The sequence below is a fragment of the Aquarana catesbeiana genome, linkage group LG07 (genome assembly GCF_042186555.1).
Source record: "Aquarana catesbeiana isolate 2022-GZ linkage group LG07, ASM4218655v1, whole genome shotgun sequence".
Lineage (NCBI taxonomy): Eukaryota > Metazoa > Chordata > Amphibia > Anura > Ranidae > Aquarana > Aquarana catesbeiana.
This window is the reverse complement of record NC_133330.1, coordinates 153,638,269-153,662,068: the sequence shown is the minus strand read 5'-3', so window position 1 is coordinate 153,662,068 and position 23,800 is coordinate 153,638,269. Positions and strand designations below refer to the sequence as shown.

General features: G+C 42.7%; 1 protein-coding gene across 1 annotated transcript in view; it reads right to left on the bottom strand.

Annotated features, from left to right (window-relative positions):
- Positions 1 to 7,575: 7,575 nt before the first annotated feature.
- DESI1 (desumoylating isopeptidase 1) overlaps positions 7,576 to 23,800 on the bottom strand; it is an 87,595-nt gene continuing 71,370 nt past the window's right edge. Inside the window, exon 6 of the mRNA XM_073592734.1 lies at positions 7,576 to 13,310. Coding sequence (XP_073448835.1) covers positions 13,217 to 13,310 — 94 coding nt within the window. The 3' untranslated portion in view covers positions 7,576 to 13,216. The remainder of the gene's footprint in view (positions 13,311 to 23,800) is intronic.

Below are 23,800 nucleotides of genomic sequence, written 5' to 3'. Positions count from 1 at the left end.
GAGGCCTGAGTACCATCCACCTTGGCCTCAGTGGCACTTTGGATGGATCCGGTCTGTGGAGGCTAATTAAATCCAGCAAGGATCCCTCCAGCGAAGCTCCTCAGAGCACATCTTCACTCGTGACCAATACCTTAGACACTGGCGAAAAAACTGAGGTACTCCTGGTAGGAGGAGGGGTTATACAGGGAGTGAACTTCCTGTATTGGGTATGCCAGTGTCCATCACCTGAAGGTGCCTATATACCCATATAGTTAATACTATGGCTGTGTCCCGTGATGTACGATAAAGGAAAATTAGTTTTTTTATATTTTTGTTTTGGATATGTATTATAGCAGAAATCTAAAAAAAAAAAAAAAAAAACGCAGTGATCAAATACCACCAAAAGAAAGCCCTATTTGTGGGAAAAGGACGTCAATTTTGTTTGGGTACAGCATCGCCCAACCGCGCAATTAAGTTAAAGTGACGCAGTGCCTTATCACAAAAAATGCTCTGGTAATTAAGGGGGTAAAACCTTCCGGGGCTGAAGTGGTTAAATCGATTTAAGTAAACAGGTTATAAATAGTATGGCACAGAACAACCCTTACCTCCTCTTCTGGGGTCCCCCGATGGCACTGTCAGCTCCTCCTCTTCTCTGAGTGCCCCCATAGCAAGCCATGTGCTGAGGGTGCACCCATGCAGAAATGCTCCTGAGCCAGGCTGTGTACCTCCAAAGACACACACAGCGTGGCTCGGCCCTGCTGCCCACTGTCTCCTCACAGAATTTGATTGACTGAAGCAGAAGCCAATGGTTGCTGCCTCTGTGTCCTGAAAATACAGGAAGAGAGCAATGCTGCTGCATTGGCACAGCACTGGATCGAAAGAGGGACCAGGTAAGTATTTAAAGAGGAGTTCCAGTCATTTCTGTGTTTATTATAAGTCAGCAGCTACAAAAACTGTAGCTGCGGACTTTAAATAAACACACACCTGTCCCATGGCCCAGTGATGTTGCCGCCCGAAGCCTCGCTTCTCTCCCTCCCCTCGGCGCTGGCATTGCAAGTGTGGGCACCCGGGTGTGACAGCTTGCGCATGCGTGAGTCACGCTGCACGTCCTGAATGGCCAGGCAATCTTCTGGGACCTGTGACGTGTCTCAGAAGATTGCAGGGAGGGAGGGGGGGGGGGGGGACCTATGCTCATGGCGCTCCAAGCGGAAGTGGGAGCTGGGTACCAGTCAAAACTAGGTACCAGCTCCCCCCCCCAAAAAAAATGACATGCCAAATGTGGCATGTCAGGGGTCAGGATTTCTTAAAGCGGAAGTTCCACTTTTGGGTGGAACTCCACTTTAAGGAGGGAGCTATGGGGTAGCTGATCATGGAAGGTGCTTTACCTTATTGCAGAACCACTTTAACTTCACTGCAACCTTTCATACAAACACATGAAAAAGTGACCTGTGTATTAGTATATGTAAAAAAAAAAAAAAAAAGAGAAGGATGATAAAAACAGTACAATCTGCATTTATGCATGTGCATCAACATGAACCAGCCCTAAATGAAATGGGTTGTTATGTGCACATTCCTTACATCCTTTGAATGTCCTCTGAGCTTGAGGACAAAAGTTTATTAAACCAAGTGCCTCTGTACAGCACAAGCTGAAGGTTCAGTTGCTCTCAATGTGAAAACCTATGTGAATTCCACCAAGGAGTTGACTTTCCAAATGGCAAAGAAAGCATGAAGGAAGATTGGCATATCTAGGTCAATATGTTTAGTCATGACAGGATTCAAAACAAGTATATTACCCTATTGTGACCAGGAGTCATTGATGCCCAGGCAAAATTTAGTTGTGTTTCTATGCATCAGTTAACTTGCCTAAAGCTGCCTAATATAACAAATTGTATTTGGTTCACTGTCCTTTAAAAACCCTGTTCAGAATCTTAAGCTGACAAAAGAGACAAAAATGTAAAATAGGTTTAATAATCAAGGAAATATTCTTTTAAGTCAGTCACCCCTGCAAATTCCAAGACCTTCTATACTGCTGATAAAGCACTGCAGCATGGCCCAGGGGAGTATTGGCTCTCTTACAGGGGGTTATTGTGCTATTGCTGTGAGCTCCTAGTCAATGTGCACACTGCCCCTGAATTCAAACACCCCAAATTTCTTGTATAGCTACAGTTTTACTGTGATGCAGTTGAGGGCATATCACCTATTACCATTTGTCAGCAGCACAAAGGTCTTGTGAACTTGAAACTGTTCTCCTTTCTAGGGGCAACACATTTATTGGCCTATAGTGCACTTTTGGTAGGTGCACAGCAAAAGGGTCAACAGCTTCTGGGGAGTGTGTATGTTGACACCACGTGGTGTAGGTTCAGCATGATCTGCAGTGTTTTGCACGGTGTGGAGAAACACTAGCAACGAGAAGCTACTTTTCACGTTGGGCACATATTTACATTAATAGACAGAATGAAAATACTTTTCACATTTTGGATGATTAATGGGATTTGATGTTATGAATATGCCACTTTTTATGCAAAACGATATTGTGTTTAGCAGTGTGTGTGTGTGTGTGTGTGTGTGTGTGTGTGTGTGTGTGTGTGTGTGTGTTTGTGACATCTTAACCACTTCAGCCCCGGAAGATTTTACCCCCTTAACAACCAGAGCATTTTTTGCGACACGGCACTGCGTTGCTTTAACCGACAATTGTGCAGTCGTGTGACGCTGTACCCAAACAAAATTGACGTCCTTTTTTTCCACAAATAGAGCTTTCTTTTGTTAGTATTTGATCACCTCTACGGTTTTTATTTTTTGCGCTATAAACAAAAAAATAGCAACAATTTTTTATACTTTCTGCTATAATACATATCCAAAAAAAAAAAAAAAAATATTAAAAAACTAAGAATGTATTCATCAGTTTAGGCCGATATATATTCTAAATTTTTTTTTACCAAAAATAACGTAATAGGCGTATATTAATTGGTTTGTGCAAAAGTTATCGCGTCTACAAACTACGGGATTAATTTAAGGACTTTTATATATTTTTTATTGTCTTTACTGGTAATGGCGGCGATCTGTGATTTTTAGCAGGACTGCGACATTGCGGCTGACAAATCTGACCCCCAAATTACACTTTTTGGGGACCTGTGACATTATTACATTGATCAGTGCTATAAAAATGACACTGGCAGGGAAGGGTTAACACAAGGGGGGCGATCAAGGGGTTAAGTGTGTTCCCTCAGCCTGTTATAACTGTAGGGGGGAATGGGCTTACTGAAACACGACATAGATCACTGCGAGCAGTAGAGCCCTGTCAAGTCACTAGGCAGAACGGGGAAATGGCTCGTTTACATGGAAAGTTCCCCGTTCTGGCTCTCCTCGCCATGATCACAGGCCTCTGGCGGACATAGTTTGCAGGACCCGCTGGCGTGTGCCAGCTATCCTGCTTTTGACAGGTACGTCAGTTTATGCAGGAGTGCCATTCTGCTGACGTATATATCGCCGTGAGGCGGTCGGCAAGTGGTTAAAGAGGACAATAGAAATGACAGGTTACTGCACAGCATGTGATTTTACTGCTTATTGTAGGCAGACTGCTCCCTCCTTGCAAAGTTAAACGGATTTGTCGACCTATCCCTTTTGGTAGGTAGGTTGGCTATCCCTAGTCAATTTGACTGTTTAGGTATGCATTTTGCTCAAACATTGAATGTGAATAAAGCAAAAATTATTCCAATAACATGCAATACATGAAATGCAATATATAAATTGTTCCAATATTGTGCAGTCCACTTAAGGAGTGAATAATCAAAAAAGTCCTGAAAACTCAGTGTGTACTTCTATGTGTGAACGATCCTGTTTTTCAAAAGTGAAGTGTCATCTTCCTTACAAGCCAAAATTTTGTAGAAAAGAAAGGGGGGGGGGGGGGCGCTTACCAGATGTGTAGGACCCCTGTTACGGGGGTCTTTAGGGCTCAGATATGTCGGATCTCGTCGGCAGGACTGGGAGAGGAGACTCTTACGGAGAAACGCAGCGTAGGGCGGAGCTACAGGACCTGACGGGACCACACATCAGCCAGCTGGCTTCACCACGGCAGAGCTGTTAACTTCGTTTATTGATTTTCTGCTATTACCTATGATGTTGGTCACCCAGCGTTTTTTTAATAAAGAGTTTTTAACCTACTACACTATGGAGGACCCTCTGTTTTTGCAATTTCTCCCTACATATTGCGAGTGATTCTACAGAGGCAAGTTCACCCCACAGTCATTTCAGCACTCGGACAGGGTTCAAGGCGGATGGGAGTCTGTGTTTAAAACCAAATCAGCTGTTCCTGCCTATGGGATCCGACGTATCTGAGCCTTAAAGGCACCCGTAACAGGGGTCCTACACATCTGAAGCAAGTTTATTACACTGCCATCACAGCGCTCGTGAAGGGTTTAAGGCGGATGGAAGTCTGAGCATGAAAACTTAATCAGCTGTTCCTGCCGACGGGATCCGACATATCTGAGCCCTAAGGACCCCCGTAACAGGGGTCCTACACATCTGGTAAGCGGCCTCCCCTTTCTTTTCTACCAAATTTTGGCTTGTAAGGAAGATGACACTTCACTTTTGAAAAACAGGATCGTTCACACATAGAAGTACACACTGAGTTTTCAGGACTTTGATTATTCACTCCTTAAGTGGACTGCACAATATTGGAACAATTTATATATTGCATTTCATGTATTGCACGTTATTGGAATAATTTTTGCTTTATTCACATTCAATGTTTGAGCAACATGCATACCTAGGTTGAAGGTGCACCTTCAACCAGTGTGTTTTTTGGCATTAGTAGCGCACCTGAGTGCATTTACCATTTGACAAAACTGGATATTCAAGTTTTTTTTGGGTTGCAGCACTATTTGTCACTTTTCTCACTTGTAATCCTATTTTTTGATAGTTTTAAGAAAATTTTAAATCATTCTAAGTATGATAGTAAGCTGGGGTTAGCGCAGATTGCTTGTGTTACAATTTGACTGTTTGCACACCCGGGGGACACCCCAGTTAACTTTACCTTGCAGTTAATATCCAGTTTCTCCCTCGTACACGGACAATTTGCAATTGCATGGGGCTAACCATACATACATGCATTGCTGCAGAGGTGGGAGGCTGTGCAAAGTGTGGCTCATTAGCCCCCCACCTGATGCATGGGCGAACAAGCCCTTACTGCAGAGCTCATGGTTTGTTTTTTATAGCAACATTTGTCATTTTCATTCAATTATGTTTACAAAACAACATTTCTACATTCCTATGTTACTTGGCCCGAGAGGGCCAAGCATATCATGAATAGCTGAAATAGAAGGAAAAAAAAAAAAAAAAAAAAAAACACCCCCTAAAGCCAGCCATGCATGGATCAAAAATGGACCAGTTCAACAGGAACTGGCCAAATTTCAATCCACGTATGGGTACTGTAGTTATGCAGAATTCAGCCAGTCTCTGCTGAGCCAGACCAATTTTGATCCATTTATGGCCAGCTTTAGCCTTGGGCAGCACTTCGCATTCTGGCTGTCCAGGTTTGCTGCAGCCTTGCACTTACCTGTTTTAGACCTCATGTACAAGGGTATATTAAAAATATTATGTACGCTGGATCTTTCTGCCAGGAGCTGGAAGAAAAATCAAGTTTAAAAAAAAAAAAAAAAAGTGCTAGTGGTGTGCAATTACATGCGTTAACAGGTGGAAGCGCATTTTGTTAGCTAGAATATTCATTTATACTAGTCACTAAAATGCAAAAAAAAAAAACCCATAAAACCCAGGTGCCTCTGGAAGTGGTGTTTTTCACACCTGTGTACATGAAGCTGGAATTGAAAAGGTTATACATACCAGTTTATAGTGAGACCTGTCATAATTTTAATTAGAGCATAAGCATATTGAGACATTACAACATATTTTATTACACATTCAAATTTTATTTTAATGGAAAATTACACAGGAGAGATTTTAATACAAATGTACAATAGAAAAAAAAATGTTATACTGTATGTAAAAAAAAAAAAAACTACACCATTAACAGTGTATTCAAAATTTGGGTATATGATTATATCCTAAGCACTTAAGGAAAATCTTTCACCATAAGAAAATAGAGTTTTTAAACCCCAATAGAATCCTGTGCACATAGCACCTGTTCCCATCTAAATACATGCAGAGGTTTCTGAGCTGTGGTGTTGGATAGTTAGCCCTGCCCACCCACCTAGCTATTTGACCACACAGATAGACAGAGACAAAGTCTTAATCGATAGCCCAGGAGGAGATCGACATGATGGGCAGCACACAGAGAATCCGCACCCTCTACTTCTAAGGCCAGGTGCACATATGTGCCAATTTTGATGCGGGTTTCTCCACATCCAATTTGCATGACATGCGAGTGTGACCAGCTCTCAAGGGAGCCAGTTCATACAGGTCCAGGGCAGCGGCGGCCCACATTCCAAAAGGTTCCTGTGCATCTTTGGCCCTTGTTTAGGTGCGAATTCAGGCAAAAATTCTGACCTGAATCGCAGCTGGAAGCGGGGACGCACCGGACCCCATACTGAGAACCACGGCCCTACATATGTGAACCCAGCTGAGATGCCAGACAGAACATTGCTGTGCTATCTCCTCATCTCTCCTTTTTAGTTTACAGAGTCCAGAATTGCAGCCAGTTATTCAGATCATAGAATGAAAACTGTCAGCTTGTGTTGTGAATGAAGCTGCAAAACTGCTTCTATTTACAAATATACAAGCTGACAACAGCACAAACCAGGTACTTCACTAGGCTGTCTCAGATAAGTGTAGTAAGGCAGTGTGTGCTGTTGTCCATTTGCATTTTTGCGAATGAAAGCACGCTCCAAGCTAGAACAGGGGGTGGAGCTACAGACAGCAATGACAGAAACAAAAAAGATTTATTTTATTGAACATTCACTGCTCAGATTTTAATGGGGAAAAGTTCTGTGTGCACAGGATCCCCTGGGGGATTTAATGAGCTTTTTTGGTATTAGACCTCCTTTAGTGAACTGGATTACATTTTGATTTACAATACAGTACAAATAAAAAGACAATAAATATTAAATATACACAAATTACTGGAAAACATTGTCCATACATTAAGTTTACCTTTTTGGTTAATGTAGGCAATAGTATTTATAGTGGGTATTTATTGGTAAGCTACCAAAACCATTAAGCACTCATTAGACCATGTATTTCATTGAACAGTTGTATTTAATGTAGCAAACAGGATGCTATGGAATCCTATAATGAATTAATGTGAGGTACCTAGTTATGCTTTAAAGCCCTACTCCAACCAAAATGTTTTATTAATTTTGGATACAGTGGGAAAGGATTATATGGGACATGGTTTCCAAGGGGACACACACCAAAAACACCGTTTTAGGGGAGTAAGGAAACATTTAACTACACCTCCAATATATTATATAGGTATTTTAAAAGGACAAGTAGTAAGGAAAATCTTCTTAATGCCATCACATGTAGCAGTAAAAACCAAACATTTAACTCCTCCCAACCCCATTACTAAATAAAATGTGGTTCGTGTTAAACTTTAAAGGGTTAAAGGGTTAGTCAACCTTAAAATTAATATTTCATTCAAGGGAAGTCCTGTGGGCTGAGTCAAACACGGTCTTATAGTTTTAGCAATTTCAGCAGCAAGATCCTATGGGTTTCTGACTCGGTTTCCAATGACTTTAGAATTGTCACTGCCCTTGCCCATGTTTGGAGTGTTTGCACTTAACATGTGGTTCGCAGTCAGGGTATAAAATACATTAACAACACTATATGGAGAGTCAGAGACCCTGGTCATTGCCAAAGCAGGTGCACAGATCACCACTGATGTGCCATGAAGATACTGCAGGTAAAAAGCCTACATCATCTACAAAAAAACTGAAATATCAGTTTTGGGTAAACTGACCCTTTATCAAAAGAGGACGTCTGGTGAGCACAATGAAACCGTATGGTGCTTATAAAAAAAAAAAAAAAATTAAATAATGAAGTTTAGGGCATTAAAGTGCATTTATTTGCTGTTTGATATTTCATTTACATTTCCTGAGTATAAAATCACAAACTCTGTAAAAACGATAAATCTCATTTCAATCTATCCAAGAAATTTCACAAGTTATATAGCTTCTGCCTCTCAACATTTCAGGATAACTTCCAAAATGTGCTAAAGTCTGACAATAAAATATATATAAAATCATATGAGCACAGTCGGCCAGACTTCAACAAATTGAAGACCAAACTGAGGTATATTGCGTTGTCACCCTGAAACAACGCAGTATTGTGACAACTTATTTCAGACTTTAAAGTGCAAAATGGTGTCACATTTGGTAATAAAGTTTCAGTACAGAATTTTTTTTTTAAGACCATCTGGTTTGTTTAAAAAAAAAAAAAAAAAAAAAAAAAGGGAAAGAGCACCTTGTCAAGGACAGTTATCTGTAAAAGTTATGGTATTTCATTGTTCTGAGGACTCGAAAACTGCATTTTAAATAGTGCCAAATGTGTCCTGTATTTGCTCTTGCGCCTCAGACCCCCAAGAAGGCTTTCTATACAGAATAAATCTAAAATATATTGACATGCACAGCAGTACAGCATTTACATAAAAAAAACAGTAAATGGTTGGTTTACTAAAGAAGGAGAATTACTATTTATTTCCAGAATTCAATTGTGTGCAAAACGAGCTTTTTTTTCCAACTCACCATTTGGTATTCAGACTTAACACATCTTCACTTTGCTAAGTGAGCATTCTGTATACCTCAAAGGAAACCTGTGTTGTGAGAATATGGAGGCTGCCATTTCTGACCTCTTCTTACGAAAATACAAAAAGAATCTTGCGATTGTAATGCCTTCAATATTTCCTAAGTCACGGACCTTGAACACAATGCATAATACATTTAATTCTGACATCCCTGGTTGGCATGCATGTTCCAGGTTCATGAGTCAGATAGTTAATTTAGTTCCATAATGAGTCTACCAATTCTCCAATATTTGAGTGGAAATATCCAGATAATTTCAGGGCTGCATTTTTACTTCCTGACCTTCTAGCCCAACTATTTTGTACTTCCCTCTCAAACCCCATTCGATGACCTATCCTTGGCATCACGCTAACCAGATCCAATGTCATATCCATAGAAGGCATGCAGAGTCTGTGGGTAAAGACTGAAAGAGACAGAACTGAACTGCTGATGCAAGGTGGGCAGTCTAGGTATAAAGACCCTAAGCAGATCAACTGTCAGTACACTGCATGTACACTTTTCCACAAACAAATTGCCTAATGCAGTGGTACAGCATTAATGAGAACCTAATGATGTTACATGTTACCATATATTATAAAAAGGATTATGTTACTGACAGTTTGCAGAATGAAGGGGGGGGAAGGGGTCAACTACTGGCAGCCTTGAGTAGAAAAGCCTGTGTCCTGCCAGCATGCTGCAGAGTGGGACAGGTGCTCTCTATTGGGAAGCAGCGATCTCTTTGCACAGCTCTGGCTTCCCCCTATGGAGTCAGAGCACTCCCACCAGCAGGAAGCATAAACTTTGCCAATTGCAGAGCTATACAATAAATCTGACTCAGCAGGGGCGTGTGTTGGACTTCTGCAATTAGAATTCTGCTTCCTCAGAGATCGAGATAGCATCCCCATCTGCGGTTGGCAGGGAAAATTTTTACCTGGCTCCTCTTTCGATACAGCACTGTGCCTAAGAACAGTATTGCTGTTCTCTCTCTCACAGGCATTTTGGCACCTTCTGCTTCTCAAGTCCTGCGAGGAGGAAGCAGGGGGCAGATGAATGCACAGAGCCTGACTCAGGAACAAGCCCGCACATCTGCCTTCATAGCAAGTTCTTCCTATGGGGCAGACACAGAAGAGGAGGAGCCAAGAGTGCCAGCAGGGGACCCCAGAAGAGGAGGTTAGGGGCTGCTCTGTGCAATACAATTACACAGAGCAGGTGGGTATACAAAGATTAATAAAAAAAAAAAAAAAAAAAAAAAAATTAGCTTTAGCTTTAAGACAACACCTTTATCTAAATACATTCCAAGTGCATTAAAACAAAAACTAAGCTGAATGTTCAATTGGGATTCAAGTGTAGCTGTGATGTTTTAACCCCCACAAAATAGCCCTGGTCAAGAAAATACTGAAACCTTTTAGATAAAAGTTGAAAGATTGAAATAGAAATATTTTCAAGTAATAGAATGTCCAGTAATGTACAGTGAGTCATTTAAACTGGTATACTGCCTTGGAGAAAAGCTACAAATCTAAGCCAACTTTACATTTTATTAATGAGAACAGTTCAACATTTACAGGTATTAGAGTAAAGCCAGCAACCCAGATGACCTACACATTCCAACATGTCCAACCACTATAGTAAAAATATTTTCCCTGCAGAGACACAAAATCCTTATGGGTTGAACAACTTCTTGCCAGAAACAGCAACTTTTCAATCTTGGCATCATTGAAGAATTGTATTGCAGCTTCAGATATAATATAGTTATGAGAGGCTTGATAATGATAGCGGTTGATAAATTCACCTGGGTAGTTTTACCCATCAGACCCTCCCTACAGTATGACCAACCATCTCATAAGTGCAATTCTAGAATATGTACAATGGACTTACTTAAACAAACTGGAACCATTAGATCTTTAACAAGACTGACTACATACGACACACTATGTCACGTCTGCAAAAAAAATGCAAATAAAAGCTCCCATGAAATATGGAATAGCAAGCAAGTAAAAAGTAGACATCAGAAGTTACACTCACTAGAGCTTTACACAAAGACAAAATGTCAATGTATGTTCATTAAATACACATTTTAAGGTAAAACACCTTTTAGCAAAATATGAGCGATCTGCTCATGCATAATAAACTAAACTGACTGTGCATGTACAACTAAGACTCTTGGGGGGTGGCTCCAAGTGTATGTGTATTTTTTTCTAGGGACTGAGATGTTGGGGTTCCCTGTCTGTTACCATTATACCGAGACCCAAAAAATGCTTCCTTAAAAAAGCTTATCAAATTAACCTCGTGTTAGTCTGGGGACTTCAAAAATGTAACAGAAGGCCCTTTTAGCCACTAAATATCCAATGATCCCACTTAAATGTGTTAATGAGGAAACGGTCATGGAAGGGGGTTTGGCTTAGGCCAACATCTGTCAAGGCTGGAGCAGTAGTGAGGGATCTCCTTCTCCCCTATTTCACCAACAGTAGGCACAACATACGTCATAAAACTTTAGCCCACTTCACCCAAATCTGGCATTATTCCAGGTGAAGTTATACTGCATCCTACCTCAATTCTGCTGGGCTAAAACTTTTGTTAATTGTGAGATACATGATAAAGTTTCCCTCTAGAATTATTTGTACATAGCGTGAAGCATGAGTATCGGATTCTTTATCTAGGAACCTGGTATCCAGACACAAAGTCAATATTTTTGGGGCCATATTGTGAATACCTTATATATTTAGTTTATTATATAGTTAATGTTTCTCACTATAGATATAGAGCCAAAAAGGCATTTTCTATTCCTTTGGAGATATACAATTTTTCTCAAAGCAAAAAAGTGTGACTTGATACTGCGATCTGATGTAAAATGCAATCTGATATTAAAGCATCCCCAAGTCAGCATCAGACTGTAAAGGGTTCATGAGGAACTACACAGCTATGGGCAGACTGCCGTGTCACAAATGGTCAGGTGAGGAGTTTTATAATAGCTTCTGCAGACAGCGACCTGGCGGTCATAATTTTTTGCTCATGGTAAAATGTAAAGAGACGTAATCATTGATAAGGAGCTAGAACTTAAGTGCCATAGGTAGCCATCATCTGACACAAGTGATAAACATGCAAACTAGAAGGGGCAAGATGTGTTTCACGGTCTTGGGCCGACAGTGCTCACAGTATATTCACATAAAACCAATATTCAATGATTTGACAATATACATTTGTGTGTTTGGATCTTTCAAAGTAAATAATTCTGAGCTGCCAAATGCCTAGACATATGGAAATCTATATTATAGTTGCAGAAGGTCAGAAAGGGTAGTTACTGGAATTGAATCGGCTAATAATGATTAGGCAGTGTTTGAAAACACAGATGAGGGTGACACCAATCTTGCTGTATGTGAACATAATTTTTTTTTGGGCGCATATTAAATAATATGTTGCACAAGCAGGTAGCAAATACTGTGGCATCAAAGGCATGTCGATTTTGGTGAAGAGCGGAATTTGTATTTAGCCGTTTAGATCTGACTACGTATGGACAGCCAAAGAAAGGCAATATCAATCTATGGTAAAGCTTACAGGCAATAAATCAGAGCCAATGAACAAGATAATAGGATAAAGGTTAACCTGCAGAAAAACAACCTTGGTACAGACAAAAAAAACAGCCTAAAGCACTGTTTTGAAGTACTTAGAATGAATCAACAAAGGAGGTGCAAAGTTCAAACACTATGCTTTCAAGAACACCACCGCCCATGGCAACCTTTATACTGCAGGTGGTATACTATCGCTGCATTAAGTGTAAGTTTACATTACACATGTAATATTTACAGCTGTACTGCTTATTTGGACTAGGTCAGATAACCGATATAAACCAGTTACTCATTTCATGTTTATAACCATTACAAGAACAAGAAAATTAGTAGTTTGAGCTAATATTTTACAATCTAGTGAAGGCATATAGACGATTGTAACACTATGGAAGAGGTAACAAACAGGACATACTATTCAGAACACATATTATTCTTGAAGTTAGTCTGGCCAGTTCTATATGAAAATAAAACAAATGACTCGATTTGTAGGGAATCGACACAATCTGAAAGGGGTTATCCACTTTAACTGCTTCAGGCACCTCCCTCACCCCTTAGTTTTGAAGGAATACAATCCTAGAGATCGTACAAAAAGGTGAAAACTGGTATAGCAGCTTGTCCATTCAGATACAATGGCTCATGGACATGCCCAATAGCAGCATTGTCAAGGTCTTTTGCTATTGACTTAAAGCAGGTGTGCATACCTCTGAGTTACCCAACCGAAGGGCCTCAAAGGGACATTTTAATTCAGTTAAAGTGGAGAACGCTTTTTATGATATGGATAGAAAAATTACAAGCCTTCTCAGTACTGTTTCAGGTCCTTGCATTAAAAATGTAAATGGCATGAAACAAAGAACATGTATGAGTCTGAGTCTAAAACAGGTGATAAAAATATTTTAAGTTAAAAAGTGGGGCACTGCCCACGTTGAAGCCAATTCTGTTCCGTTAACTTGGACCACTTTGCCTGTTAAAATTGTTACCCCCAGGTGGCTGAATTTGAATGGAATCCAAGAAAGGGCGGAGTGCTTGTCCAAAGGGCCTGGAAAAGAAAAAAAAAAAAGAAGACGTAAGAAACAAAATCAGAGACAGATTATCTGCATTTAGAAGACAGAAATCTGAGGACAGCAGATCTGTAATATCAATAACATGGTTCAATAAAAGCAAATAAGGCATTTACCCATATGGAGAATGTACACAATATTCTATATATCTATATTTCCATTTAGGCAGGGTTTTCCTTTTTATACAGGGATTTATGACTGCAACTTGTTGCTCCCCATAATCATAAGGGTTTTTTTTTTTTTTTTTTTTTAACACCCACTGTCTCCTTTCCCATCAGAATCTGACGCAGAGATACTTCATATTTTGTATGTTGTTGGGTTTCCTCCAGAGGATTGTTTGAGATGTAGTCCTTTCCTTCATAGTGGAGGACACTCTACCAGTTTAATTTTAGCGAGCTGTTGTCTCACCTAGACACAGATTCCTTTTTAAACTGAGATGTACTTTCCATTTTAACATTAGAGGATTCCACATTCCTCCCTCAAACATGGTGTCTTGGCTGAGTACTCATAGAACAAAGATGTTCCCTCTTCAACCCACTCTTGCTGCCACATTAATTTTCCCAACTTTGGTGGTTTAGGCAAAGTCCCTAAGTAGGGACTAGGACAGGGCTTGACAAATTTGCTTTGATTCTGGAAGACAGCTTAAGGAAAAAAAAAAGTTATGAGCCATTTTTTTTTAAAACTAACAAAGCTTTCATTTTCAATGCCAGAGAGCACAGAGGGGTGGTATATAGAGGAAATGATCTCTCAATTTTCTTCCTGTGGACTCTGAAAGCCTGCTTCTCCTCCACTCCCTTGGCAGTCTGGCACTCGCTTTCTCTCCAGTCCAGCTTGTGGTGTCTGCGCCAGCAATGACACCTATCCCGACATCAGGCGATGGGGTCTCCTCCAGCTCCTTCTCCTTACGGTTTTTGAAGAACCAAAAGTACACAGGAGGTCAGAATGGAGGACTAACATATAATTCTTTGTATAAAAGGTCTTGACAAGCACACATGTAGCAAAAAGTTTGATTAGAATAGACAAGACAGAAGCCTGTACCTTTAGAGTAAGAACCAGATGTTGGTCCGTTCCAGACTGGAGGAAGGAATGGATGTGAGGAATAGAATATTCCCAAATTCCCAGGGATTGAATTGCCTACTTTCACACCAGTCAAAGTAGGCTTAAAGTAGAGGTGATTTCCTCACCTTAAAGTGGAACTTTAGTCAGAAAATGAACTCCTGCTAGATCACTTCAGGCTGGCCCCTTTTGCAGGTATAGTTATGCAAAACATTAAAAATAAGTCTTCCCCTGCTCTGCAAATGCTCAGTTGCTCTCCATTTTTTGGCACTACCAAATTTGTAGCAGCCGATCTGCTGACAGCCTGTAAGGGCTGTGCTCTCAGCCCTCCCTTCTCAGCGCTCAGGTTGCTCAGCTGTCGGTTAATTGACAGCACTCATCGTTCCACTGTGGCTCACCTGGAGATCATTTCCTGCTCATCATGATCTCCAGCCTACAGCCAGCCACCAACTTCAGTGGTGTCAGAAATAATACTCAGGACTAGAACTTAAAAATTGCTTTTTGTTAGAGTATTTTTGGGGATATGGTGTGGTCACTAAAATGTGATTAATTTGTTTTACTACTAACTTACACCTGGGTTGCCCCCCTATTAGAACAGATGCCTCAAATGCCAATATAGCATTCTGGAATAAGGTTGAGCTCCAGCGTGTTCGCACACTCCACGTGCAGAGCCTGCCAGGAAGTTGGCACGGCGCTACGCTAATCACAGGCAGTGAGACATTGTCCTGATGTGCGGCTGCAGAGATCGGGAAATGTCTCACTGCCTGTGATTAGCAAAGCGGGCGGGCTCTGCACATGGAGTGTGCGAACACGCTGGAGCTCATCCTTATTCTGGAAATGTGTGCACACAAGTAGTATCACTGGTAGCTGGGCTTGTGGTAGCTTTGGTAGAAAAAGTAGGGACTTAGGTTAACAAAGAGAAAATATTAGTATCCATGAAGGTTAGGGGACTTCCTTCAATACGCTCAGAGAAAACAATTTTTCATGCACATGATTTGCTATGAAACTTCAAAGCAGTTGCAATAAGTCTCTGGAGGCTGTCAAGACGCATAGCCGGGGAAACGGAATGAGCAATCTGGGCAGCTAAAAGAGTGAGTAAGAGTATTTTCTGTGTGTTGTGGTTTAAGAGGAACGAATCGCGAGTATGGTTTTGGTTTCGTAGTTGTTAATTCAGCGATTCCTCCGGTCCATACTACGCTTGGCATATCTCACAGACGTACATAGACCACTTGCATTACTTGCATTTGCTTCTAGGATGGGCAAATACCACGATAAGGGGATTTTTTTTCCCTGCCATCTCTGTTTCATTGCGGAGATTTCCCTTCACTTCCTGTCCCATAGCCAAACAGGAAGTGAGAGGAAATCCCTGCAAATTAAGGGAATTCCTTGGGAACCCCCAGATCATAACTAGTGTCCCCATTGGAAGATTTACCCTCTATTACTTTTCTGGGGACAACCCAAAATTTGGTATTTTCTTTTACTTTCAATTATAATGGTAAGCAGGACAAATAGAGAGGATGAGGGGCGTGGTTTGACCTCGGAGGAAGATGGACGCTTGAGAGACAAGCTCCCGCTGCTGCATATCCTCTCCATAGGAGGCTCAATATCGCCCTGTCAGCCAAACAAGCATGGGGACAGCTTCACGGAACTCCTCCGCCTCGCGCTCCTGCTATCCCTGCGGACAACAGAGCGGTATGAGCCAGAATATCCTTAGCTGTTCCAAACCCAGAGACACAGCATGGTGGCTTCCCGCCAGGAACCGTCACAGGACTCAGCACCGCTGATGCTTGGAGTGCCGCCTGTCCTCCCTTCCCCAGAGCTGGGGGATCATAACACCCACCATCAGCAACACCCCAGCATCTTTGACCTCAGAGCGGTGGCGGCGGACATGAAAGACACTCTGTCAGTGGCCATAGCTGACCTACGCCTGGACATCCGCGCCATAGCTGACAAAGTGTCGGAAGTGGAGAAGACCTCAGCTCAACATGGCATGGTCCTCCGCAGAGTGACCCACAACTAAGAGACCTCCAACGCCATGTGGAGGACTTGGACAACAGGGGCAAACGCCACAACCTGTGTGTTAGAGAACTGACCGAATCAGTTAAACCGGAACAGCCAACACCTACCATATCGGGCTTGTTTAATAATTTATTGCACAGACCGGCGCAAACAGTTGTGGAGATGGAACGCATCCATTGCGCACTCAGGCCGAAAGGGAGAGACAATGACCCCCCCCCTCCCCCCATTGCTTGGTGGACTACAAGTTGAAGGAAGAAATACTCCGCAAAGCGAGAAACAGGATCCAACTTTCCCATGGGGGCTCAGACATCCACATATATCAAGATCTCTCAGGTATTACCCTACAACACAGGAGAGACCTGAAACCGCTGCGGGACTCTTTGCGTGCCAAAGGCATACATTATAGGTGGAAGTTCCCCTTTGGCCTCTCTGCCACCAGTCAAAGCCGCACAGCACTGCTGCGAGTACCTAAGGAACTCCAGTCCTTTTGAGACACCCTGGGCATCCCCGTGATGGAGGTTCCAAATCAGTATGCTGAATTCCGCCGCCACGCACCCAGATGAGAACAGCGACGAGAAGAACCGATGGAAGCTCAAGGCACCAGATCCACTTCGGGTATCAGATCCCACAAATCTGCCAGAAGCTCCCACAACAGCATCAGCCCAACCGAATCCCCGCGCCCACCAAGAGCCAGACGTGACATTGGGCCATATCATGGTCAACCGCCTGTGAGCTGAGCAGAGGGACACCCCTACCATAGATAAGTTCATGAAAATGATTACCTTTCTTTTTTCCCTATTACAATGGTTTTAGTTTACGTGTTACTTTTGCACAAGTTTTTCCTCGAGGTGGGTAGTTCACCACCATTGATGCCACACCAGCTACGAAGGGCCCATGCACCTGGAGGGGTTAGACTTTCTCACAGACATCCTCAGGTGTCGGAGCCACGCTTACCAGGAGACTGTGCTCAATTCCTAATGTTTAAAAAACTGACAGTGTGCCTCGCAAGATGGCCCCCTACAGCCTCGATATCTGATGGGCATCGTCGCATCAAGGGTGATAAGCGGATGACTTATGCAAGTTTTCCCCTTAATGTTTGCATGTTTCTAGGTTAAAAGGCATCTGATCGTGACTATGCACTACAAACTCTAGCATGACTGACAACAGATACCTAGGGTGCAGTTGCTTACTCTGTACAGGGGAAGATTGGGAATAATAAGTGCACCGCTGGGAGCCTGCTGGAGTATCTCTCTCACCAAACAGAACCGTAATCATACCCCCAGGTTCTTTTATACCAAGGGGACCCCTGAAGCATTTGACTAAATTGCATCTGCTTATATGATGGGCCCAGTGTTGTCCCTCTCATCCCCACGGTTGACCGGTGGTCTTAATGTTTGTATCAGAGATTCCAGCGGGCTCGCACGAGTGCCCTTTTAGAATTCACCCAAACTGCCTTAAACATACTCACTGTGACTGCACACTACAGATTACAAGGTATTATGTAGCCTGCACTGGAGTGAGGGGGGATTTGTTGATCGCACCCGAAGATAACATTCCCTGATCCTCACGCGGACAACACAACCCCCAGCATTGATTATACAGCTGTCAGGCATATTTTTTTTACATCCCGGACACCGTGGTGCCTTTTTACCAGCCTGAGACATGCTGGTTTACACCACACCTCCCTGTAGCTACCTTAGAAAATTGAACATGACTGCTTAATGTATATGCATAGCCATCTCGATTATATTGTTTCAACCGTTGAAGTTAGAGTTATTATTATGCTGATATGGAATGTACATGTACCCCATTTTTGAATGCTTCATTATAGATACGAAGCTCTTTGCGGTCAGAATGGTGACACAAACGTTACATACCCCCTGCTCACCGTACCTAGACAAGGCCGGCATTAAGGCCAGTTATTATAGAGCCACATCTTACAGAACATCTTTGTTGGTGGCACCAAAAATACACAAACAGCACACTTCCCATGCACTTCCTTATACCCGTCGGAGTTAGTAGCGGTGGGCTGACATGATATTGGTATACATCTTCCCCGATTAGTCTCTCTCAACCCCCACACAGCAGTTTAGACTAGAGTTTACCTCTTTCGGGACAGCACTCTCTACCTTCACTCTGTACCTTACCGATACCACTCTTCTAGAAGGAAGGAAGGGCAAGCCCCTAGTCTTCTCAGTTTTCAGATTAGGAGTACGGTCATCCTACTCCTCTCCCTCATCACTACCCCCCCCCCCCAAAACACTAGCACCCTCTGCACACAAAGGTAGTGAAACACCCACAGTATCATGCCACCTCCCGGCGCTAGGACCCTTCCACTATAACATATAGAGCACTTTGCGCTATTAAAATGCAGCTTAACAATCTAACCCTGCATGATACGTGGCGCACATTGCACCCCAATACTAAGGATTTCACCTTCTACTCATCTCCACACAATACATGAAGATTGACTATTTCTTTATAACTCAAACAGACCTAGACTCCCTTCAAACAGCAACCATAGACCTTACGACACCACCCTATTTCCATTACCGTAACTTTCCCGACAATGCCTATGAGACCAGCAAGCTGGCAACTTGATAACTCCCTCCTTACTGACCCTGAACATATAAAAAGAGAATAAACACATGCCTGTTGCAATATTTTTGAGAGAATGCATCCTCTGATACCCACCCACTGACCCTCTGGGCGGCACACAAGTGGGTCATTAGGGGTGAACTCATATCCATTGCCGCGCAACGGCAGAAAGCCAGACAAGCACGCATTGCCAAAATGTCGGAACGCATTAATTCTATGGAAAAAAAGCACAAGCAATCACTAGCAGAACAATCTTTTAAAGAGCTGCCAAAGGCCAGGGAGGATCTTCTTGATGACCTGGGGAAAAGGCGAAAGTACGCTCTGACACAAAGAATTTATTACGAGTTCAGGCAAACTACTTGCTAGAGCCCTTCAAAAGAAAAAGGCGAACTCGACCATCCACTCCATTTCGGACCCTTCAGGTAAGATAGAGACCTCAAACGGCATAGCAGACCAATTTAAACAGTTCTACTCCAAACTCTATGACCTACCTACCCAAACGGAGACAGACCCAACCCTAGACAGAAGGAAGATGATTGATGACTTTAAAACACAATTTGGCCTGAAACCCATTTCCGCAGATGAGGCTGCAGACTTGGACAAACCAATCACATGGGAAGAGTCTATCGAAGCCCTGAAACAAATGAAACCGGGCAAATGGCCCGGTCCTGACAGCCTATCCCCCAAGTATTACAAAACCTTCACACACTCATTCCGCAATTCCTGAAAACTTAACTCATTGCGCATCCCCCCTCCTAACAGTACAGATCTCCTCGAAGCTCACATTACTACGATACCAAAACCAGGTAAAGATGGTCTCCAATTATAGGCCTAGATCGCTCATAAACGTCAACGTAAAACTTTACGCGAAAATATTAGCTAACTGCATACTCCCTCTACTCCCCACACTGGTCTCTCTAGATCAGGAAAGATTCATCCCAGGACACAAGGCTAGGGATAATACCCTGAAGGCCATTAGTGTTCACCACTGGCTGTTCTCATCCACCAGACCGGGGTTTTTCCTGTCCCTCGACGCAGAGAAGGCGTTTGACAGAGTGGCATGGGGCTATATGGCAGAAGTTTTACAAAAAGTGGGGTTTCGAGATCGCATGCGTCAATACATCCTTGCTCTTTACTCGTCCCCAACAGCGAGAATCAGGGTCAATGGTCACTTGTCGGACACCTTCTCCGTGTCGAATGGAACTCGACAGGGATGTCCTTTATCCCCTATCATATTCATACTCATGCTGGAGCCTATACTCCATAGGCTTAGGGCTAACCCAAACATCAAAGGGGTTGAAATTAATGATAAACAATACAAACTGGCGGCTTACACAGATGACATCCTTTTATGCCTCACAGACCCCATTACCACAATTCCTAACCTCTTAAAAGATTTCTCCCTCCCCAAATCTCTCTCCAAATAAATTTTGCAAAATCCAGGGCCCTCAACTTTTCCTTACCCACCTCCACAGTGACACTATGCCAAGCCAACTGCCCTTTTGGTTGGGAAGCACATGCCATTACCCATCTAGGCAGTCAACTACCAGTTAAATTAGACGATCTTTATTCCAGAAACTTCATCCTCATTCCTAAAACTGTACAAAAGGAACTCCAAGACTGGAACAAGGGCATATTTTCTTGGTTCGGGAGAGCAGCGATCATAAAGATGAATATCCTCCCCAGACTTCCCTGTTACAGACGGTTCTGATCAAAATTACATCTCTCATTTCTGCTACATGCAAACAGCTATGCCTAAAATTTCTCTGGGCCGACAAACATCCGAACGTGAGATGGGAGAAACTAGTGACGCCTGCACTGAAGGGAGGAATCGGCCTCCCTGACATACAAAAGTACTACTGGTCATGCCATCTGGCCAGAATTGTGGATTGGCACCTACACAATAGGACTAAAGCCTGGATTGGCCTCGAGGAGGTGTTCTCCCCACTGCCAATCTGCCATCTCCCATGGATAAGCCCTCAAGGGTCACCAAGGGAAAGTAAGACACATCCCCTAATTGGCCCTACGGTACAGATTTTTCATACTGTTTGTAAGAGACTAAGTATTGCTTCCTCACCCGGACCATTGACCCCACTTGACCGAAATCTGGACTTTCCCCTGGGTATCCCGCACCCTGGCACTAACAACACGCACAAAAACCTCTCAGTCAGAGCAGAGTCCTTTGACAAAAGGGAAGCTAATATCCTTCCAAACCCTCTCCTCTCGATTGCCTGACACGGACATCCCTTTCTTCAACTTCCTTCAGATAAGGCATTTCCTACTTAGCTCCACTTCTCAATCCCACTGGTGCAGAGCTCAAACACTTTTTGAAGTCCTATACAATATATCTGAACCCCAAAGACATGTAATATCAGATGTGTACTCCTTATTGTTTACTAAGGTCTCTGCTAAAGATGATGTGACCAGCCAAAAGTGGGAAAGGGAATTGGCTACTGATCTAACACAGGAGGACTGGGACCATATTTTTACCCATATACACAAAGGGTCCTTGAATGTCTCTGCGCAGGAAAATAGATTTAAAATATACTCCAGGTGGTAGAGGACCCCCGACAGAATACATAAATCCCACCCCAACATTCCCCCCACTATGTTGGAGTTGCAACACCGCTCACGGATCACTACACATCTGGTGGGAATGCTCCCAAATCCAACCCTATTGGAAAGGGGTACATCGTCTTACCTCCCAAATCACAACCTACACCCCAGACTTTACTCCAGCTCAATACCTACACCACCATACATCCATTTCCCAATTGGCCTACAAAAAGTCCCTCACCCTACACCTCATAAACGCAGCAAAACTATGTATACTTATTCATTGGAGGACTAACCCCCCCCCCCCCAGTACTTCCGAATGGCTCTATAGAGTTAGAAAAATAGCTGAGATGGAAGACTTAGTTCATCAGGCACGGGATACCCCAGTTAAGTTCCATAAAATATGGGCCTGTTGGCTTTACCTTAAGGAATCAACAGAATACCGCAACATCCTAACTGGTTCTTCATAGCTTGACCTGGGGGGTAGGACTTGACACCTAACAAACAAGCCGGACAATTACCTATGGATACACACCCCCTCCCCTTCCCCACACCCCTTTTCCATTACTTACTTTCCCCCTTAATCATACACCAGGCTCACAGACAGATTCTAGAATTCAACGGCTTGGAACTCAAACTCCAACATCGACTAGAATAGGATTTTGGCCATTACACCAAGAATCCGAAGTAGTATTTGGACCTGTCCATAAAACCTAATACGTTCTGTAATGAGCATTCCACAACCGGGAAACCGGCAAGACAGCAAATGTAAACTAGACAGGTAATGCCCCCACCCACGCACAGTTAGTTCCCGACAGGGGTGTGTGGGTGATATACCCGGTCTCACGGTGGAATTTACAGTACAATCCCACAAGGATTTCACCAGGAGATTCATACGTGTCCTTCTAGTTCCAAGACCTACTACAGTTCTACGTGTTCTAGTTGATTTATGTGATTAACAACTTGATTTTATCTGCACTTTATATGTACCTCAATGATAACAATGTATTTCAAGTATGTAATATTTGGCTCAATGTCTAATTTCGTGTACCATACAGATACTTTAATAAAAACATTAAAAAAAAAAAAAAAAAAAAAGGGGGGGGCAGTAAACGGACAGGTTTTCTAATCCCCCTCCACTCTATCCAAAACTAAGTTTTGCCTTTAGTTGTACTTTAATGATTACTATTACATTAATCCTTGGGTGGACTTGCTCGCAGGATGAGAGACTGTAGGCTCCTCCAAGCCTTTTTCCCGGTGATGGCTCTAACGAGGAGTTCCATATGAACATGACTAGGGGTTTGTTAATGGGTGACAAGGACATATTCCCTTTCTTTGGTCCCTATCCAATTGTTCCCCAGCTGAGTGCACCTCCTTCATCTCCAATTTAAATGCCTGCGATGGGCCACAATAACCCTTTCAAACAACACCCTCCATACATGCCGTTGTAGCCCCGCTTATCTAAACAAGATGATCTCACCAACAGCAGAGACCGCAGAGTGCTGCTCATGTTTAACCACCCCCTGGTAAGGCACAAGTGATCCAAGCTGAGGTTTCAGTAACTCCTACATCACAGCTGGCTAGTCCAGATTAACTTCAGTCACCTGACTTGTCTCAGATTGACTTACAGGTTTAGCTCAACTCTCCTGAACTTACCACAATGGACAGCACTTCCCCTTGTCCTCTGGTACAGTCAGGAAGCACCACAATTCCAGCTTTTATTCTGCGCACTATGGATTCCCCAATGTCGCAGAGATTAGTTGATATGGTTAAACAGATGAGAGAAGAATGGAGACAGGATTTGGCCAGCATAAAGAACAGTTACATTACAAGGCGAGTTATAACTCTTACTGAGGTACAAGCTCAGGTCATGACTACGGATGCTGAAGCAGCAGCTATATCAGATTAATCTGATGCATCCCCATGCGGAGCAGAGGATATTTGAAGCCCCGCAGCAGAAAGCGCAGACACACAAAACTAGAAACAGTGTAAAAAAAAAAAAAAAAAAAAAAAAAAAAAAAAAAAAGGGAACAAAAACTCTGACTGAAAGATCTTAGGGCAGAAAAAAGATCTGACTAGAAATGGGGAGCAAGCAACACAGCTGATCACGCCATGCTTGCGAATGCTCCACAAGGTTCCTTCCCATACGTTATGGGTAATGAAATTGTACTTAAACCAATGGATAGTCAGAAACTAAATGGCATAATTAAAAAACAGTCCAAGTCCTCAGCGTAACCCC